Source organism: Cryptomeria japonica, chromosome 10 (assembly GCF_030272615.1).
Source record: "Cryptomeria japonica chromosome 10, Sugi_1.0, whole genome shotgun sequence".
Taxonomy (NCBI): domain Eukaryota; kingdom Viridiplantae; phylum Streptophyta; class Pinopsida; order Cupressales; family Cupressaceae; genus Cryptomeria; species Cryptomeria japonica.
The window spans coordinates 246,608,607-246,614,451 of record NC_081414.1 but is presented as its reverse complement, the minus strand read 5'-3'; the positions used below and the strand labels follow the sequence as shown (position 1 = coordinate 246,614,451).

The 5,845-nt window shown below is 37.9% G+C and overlaps 1 protein-coding gene across 1 annotated transcript; it reads right to left on the bottom strand.

Annotated features, from left to right (window-relative positions):
- Positions 1-3,039: 3,039 nt before the first annotated feature.
- On the bottom strand, positions 3,040-5,636 carry LOC131066595 (cyclic phosphodiesterase). The gene is made up of 2 exons (XM_058001402.2): positions 5,070-5,636; positions 3,040-3,674 (listed from the first exon to the last, which is right to left on the bottom strand). The coding sequence occupies exons 1-2, from the start codon at positions 5,517-5,519 to the stop codon at positions 3,390-3,392; spliced, it is 735 nt and encodes a 244-aa protein (XP_057857385.2). The 5' UTR covers positions 5,520-5,636; the 3' UTR covers positions 3,040-3,389.
- Positions 5,637-5,845: the final 209 nt, after the last annotated feature.

Below are 5,845 nucleotides of genomic sequence, written 5' to 3'. Positions count from 1 at the left end.
AGTCCAAGGGCAGACTTTATCTTCCTTGTGCCATGTTTTATCCAAGGCAGACTTTAGCTTGTGCTTGCCTTAGACAAGGGCGGACTTGGATCATCTCATGACATTCATCCAAGGCATACTTTATCAACCCCTTGCCACTTTATCATGGGTGTACTTGAGAGTGCATTAGCCAAGGGCGGACTTTGGAGTTTGGTTGCCATCTTTGTTTCTCGACCTTAACCAAAGGTAGGAGTTTGATTAGCCTCTGCCATGAGTTGGCTAACTGAAGGTAGGAGTTTGCCATGTGCATGCCAACTTTGCTTCTTGCATTGGGCGGACTTGAGAAGTCTCTTGCCATGGGCGGGCTTAAGAGGAGCTTGGACATCCAAATTGGTGTGCCATCTTCCATGCTTCTAGACAAGGCGTACTTCAACGTTTGTCTGCCATTCCTATCCTCGGGCGAATTTGTCCTTTGTAACATGAATTTTGATCTTCCATGCTGCTGTTATAACCTGCCATGCCCATACCTGGACTATCTGGAACAAAACCCTAATTAGGGTTACCGCCTTGCTTTTTGCACTTAAAGACATAATTTTTCAATTCTAACAACATGGGCAGTAATGATATGGCCTGAGGATCAAAACCCTAATCTCGAAAAAAAAGTAGAAAAACATAACCTTGCTTTTTATACTTAAGAGGCAAAAAAAATTGAATCTGAAGACATGGGCACTAGCCCACCTGAGGAACAAAACCCATGTTCTACTTTCAAAAAAGCCGAAAAAGCAAAAAGCAAAAAAAAAGCAAAAAGCAAGCCAAAAACGCTGCTTCTCGGAATATGAACAAAGTGCCAAAAAAAAACTTTCTTTTTTTTTAAAAAAAAAGCCAAAAAGCAAAATTCTTAAAAATAGAAAGTTGTCAAAATTGACCCAAAGCAATTGTGATCCTCGTCCTTCAGACCTTCTAAGTACTTTGACAACGTTCAAACATGATTCTGAACATGATTCCTCTATTTGGCTCGGGTGACTTCAAAATTCTAACTCAAAACTCTCGAAGAAAATGGATTTATGAAACTGCAAAGCTAGGACAAAACCCTAAAAAGCAAAAACAAGGGGGTCCCCATCTATGATGGGGTGATGTGTGAAATAGGTCACAACAAGTACCCATGCAATTTATTTATTTAACTTACATATTTATTAGGCATTTAGCTTTATGCAATTTTCCATAATCATTCCCAGCTTGTTATCTAGATTAATTTGTGCTTTATCGAGTGCCTTTATTTAATCACAGTAGATAATTCATGAAAGTAATTTATTTTCTTTACACCATGTTATTGATCCAACACCCACAAACCATATAGAGTGTGGTGAGTAGCCACTATACTAGTACAATCTACATAAATAAACCACTACTTAGGGAAAATTTAAATTTTCTGAGTAAGAACAAACTTCATTGCTAGTGCATATATAGAATATTATATCAATGTTGCTTCCAATAACTGAAATTTGCAATCTCCAGCCATTTCTAGGATATCCTTTATAGCCATTTCTATCATGTCCTTTAAACTGTAAGAAAACTTTTAACACAATCTAATTTCAGTTGGAACATTATCTGTGCTTTCAACAAATTCTTATCTTAGTTATGTCCAAATTGCCTAAGTAGATCATACAACAGATACATCTATCCATAACAATACTGTCAGAAATCTGGTGGCTAGCCAGAGAATTTTCAACTTGCATATAACGTGTAATGCATAATGTTTCATGTGGCATCTTAGCCTCGTTGTTGCATGTTTTCTAATTCTTCTACAAATACTGAAAAATGTCTTTGTATCTGACCATCCATTCAGTGGAAAAATGCACTATACTAACCTACCAAGGGCACAATGTGCTCCTGCTCTAACTACCTTATACCTTGTTTGATGTGGGAACAACAATAATTCACTCCACCTTAACATAAAGTATACCATATTTGCATCAAAAGATCACTCTGACCTGACTAAACAACTTTTTGTACTCAAAAATTATTGCATTAAAAACCCTTTTGCTGCTAGTGCTATTTTCATTTCAATACCAAAGCACTCTAAAAAATTAACAGTATTTCCATGTTGCTCATTTAAAACCGCTTTGAAGTCCCTGCCTTGCAACAGTGTTGCATCGATGAAGGTTTTCTTACTATACATCAAATTCAAATCATTTGTTATTTATTACATTCCCAATAGCTCAAAGCCTGCGGCACCCTGAAATGACACAAGTAGAGGATATGTAGCTTTCATGGCAGGCCACTCATGTTGTTGTTGCCAAAACTACCTTTCCTGTTTGTTAAATTAGGATAATGGTAGATCTAACCTAACCCGACCGGCCTTTGAAAGGTTTCCTAGATTAAAGCCTTAAACATGCTTTAGAACCTTAATAGCTGGCATATAATCCAATTACAATTGCAGACAATATTATACACTATGAACAAACATCGTATACACGCGCTCACCTTTCATGCCTCCCATATGTTTTCCTGATTCTTGAGAAAGAAAAAAAAAAAAAAAAAACGTTTCTGTTCTGAAGTAACTCAAAATTTTGAGTTTCCCGTCTCTCTTTTCTCCAAAAGTCAATTTTGATTATAAAATAAAATTTGTATCACAACTTATATAGAATCTTATAAATTTCACTCAAACGTAGATGTGCTGAGTGATCATACAATTTAACTGTTATTTTCCATTGGATTCTGTCATAAATTTGTGCAGAGACAAATTGAATTACTTTTCCTTAATCAAAAATGTTGCTGGCCTACTTTAAAAGTTGTGGTCCTTCTCATCTTATTTTGATATGTTGAAGTCAACTATCTAGCTCTTATATAAAAGCAAAATAGGTTATATTGGGGCGTTTTATCATATGGCAATTATAAATATACTCTTAAACTAAAAGTAAATCTGCTTTACAGTATACCTCGTGAGACAATAAATTTAAGAAAATCCTTATTGACATGGCTCATTAACTATTTGAAGACTGAACTATGCTTTTTGGTCTACATTTTTTGGCGAGGATACCCTAATTGTTTACACTAAGATGTCAAATAGCTCGGTCAAATGAGCTTTTCTTTACTTATATAGTAGACTGGTGGAGGTCAAATTCCTGTAGCACTAATACATAGATCCTTTGGATAAACATTTGAGTCTGAATCCAGTTAGAAGATTCTCCATATTGATTCTCAACCATTACAACACATACTGCAGACCACATTACCAGATGCTCTTGACATAGTAAGGCAGCCCTAAATCGATTTATGCCAACTCTTATTTTATCTTAATATGTAACAGTCAAAGGATACAACGACACTGAATTTGGAGACAAGCATGTAGAGGCATTATTCCTGCAATTTATTTAGATACACAGAACGCGAGTCGTTGAGATTTCAGCTTAGGTATAATTCTCAGTCTCAGTGCAGTCTCTAAGATTACACTCAGCCACTTTCTCCCACGATTGGAGCGACTTGTCTTGAGTGTCTGTCTTGTACAAGCATAAACTGGAGACCTCAAATTCTGTATTGCAGAGAAGATGATTGAATGACTCTGCCTTCACTTTGGCTTTCTGTTTGTCCTCCTCAGGTAGATCTCCATATAAAAGGCTTAAATGTGGCATGTATGGCTGGGGTTTGTCAACTATGCCAAAGCAACGACTTGCCTTCAGATTTGCTTGCATAACCTGCAACAGAGTATTAGAATGTTACATATCAATTTCAAGAAAACCCATCGATTTACCTTGCTTGTTTTTTGAGTTGACAAGGATCATGGCTCAAAGGCAGACAGACCACTTATCAAAGACCTGGAGACAGTGAGTTTGCTCATCTCCAAGGCACCTCTGGCAGGTGGGATTACAAGGCAATCCAAATGAAGGTAGACTGGAAAATCTGGCTTACAATCCAAGCTTGTTCATGAGATTGGAATTCACAGGTGCAAAAGTTCCATTATACATCAGACCCTAATTCGGCATGTTTGTGCTTGATAACCTTTTAATTTATATTGTGTCTTAGGTGGCAGCCACTCTAGCCACCTTTTTGGTGTCGTAGCCATACATATTGACGCCAGTTTAGCAAATCAGACTGCGTGTGAGCTTAATCCCACAATAAGATTTCTCGCCATTTACCTTCTAACGTGACCTAAAAACTTGGCAAAATTGCCGCCTGATTTGGCATGACCTAAAAAACCATATGTCAAACTGGCATCTGGCTTGGCCGTGAGAAAAGAAATAATATATGCTAAATTTGTGGCACTGGTCATGACCTACACGACAACATAGGCCGATGATTGAGAATGCTTCTGCTAAGGACTGGAAGTATTTTCAACAATTCACCAGAAGCAATCTCAATCATTACATGGATTGTGGAATATCATATCTATATAACATATGCCAAATTAGCAGCTTGGCCATAACTTAAAAGCCATATGCCAAATTGGTGGCTTGGCCATGACCGATACAAACAACAACATACACCCATTATGTTTTTGCCTTTGCTGTGGCCTAAAAAGACGTACAGCAAAAAGGTGTCTAGCTTAGCCGTAACCTCAAAATAATATACTACAAATTTATGTCCGACTCATCCTTGAATTGAAAAAAAAGCCCAAATCGGTGGATTAAAAACAACAAATACCATCCATTAGGGCTTGGGCGCGTGGTAAGTCAGAGTGGGTATTGCAAAGATAACCAAGTTTGAACTCAGATGATACAACTTCAAATTCAAAAGCAAATACTTATGGATTTCAATCTACACTAAAAGATCAAACTATGACCTTCAGGAAGGAACTCAACATTTAAGCTGTTGTAATTCTAATTGACCTATGGCATAGAAGTGATCAACAGAAAGCAACTAACATATGCCAAACAGGCATATACCTTGGCAGTGACCTAAATTAACTAACGCCCTTTAGCCCTTACACCAAATCACAATGAACTTAACTGATAAAAAACTAAATTGTTTAATAAACAACAGAATTCAACTCGCTGGGTACCCATGGGAAAAAACCCATAACTCTCACTATAATTGATAGAAGAGAATCCTCTCCACAGCAGCATCTAATCTGAAACCTAATATATAATTACCTGAGGGGTTGGATCGACCAGAACGTAAATACACTGGTAGAAGAAGGTGCCGCAGGCCACCTGAGTGAGCGAACAGGTGTAAGGCGTTAGGGTCCTGCAGGCGGCTTCTAATCTGGAACAGGCATCGGCCTTGCTCATCCTCTGAGCGCCAACTACGGTCACATGAGGCTCAAACGAAGGCCCTCCAAATTCGCTGCTCAGCTTGTTCATCACTTCCCGAATGCCCTGCCTCTTCTCAGGGGCTGGCATTGCCCACACCGAATACACACCCTCTTCCTCTCCCACTTCCGACGCCATGCTCATTGCTAAATGTTTGCTGCTGCTAACAATGGCTGTGCCCCTGCCTACAATATATTTCTTCTTTGGGCGAATATTTCCTTGTTCCTTCGAATATCCAAACAAGCGGGTTACATGAATGGATGGAGGTGGACAGCCCTGAAGTTTTGACATCCGTTGAATATTATAAGAATCGTTTTGAAGTGAGTGTGAATCGATCCAGGGGGTAAAGTCGGGGGAGATGAACTGACTCAAATGTCGAAGCAAGATTCGTTAATCGATAAGTTTGTCGACTAATAATGGACAATTATTTTTATTTTTATTTATTTTAATAGAAGATTTGAATTCAGTATTATCTAGGTGTTTACACTATAGTCTTTGTCATTAAATCATGTTGGCTGCTAATCTCTATATAAAATGGCACTTACAAAAAACTTTCAGACTTGCAAAACAGTGTGTTTTTTTTGTCTTATTTTTTATGTTTTTACAGCAATGGGGAT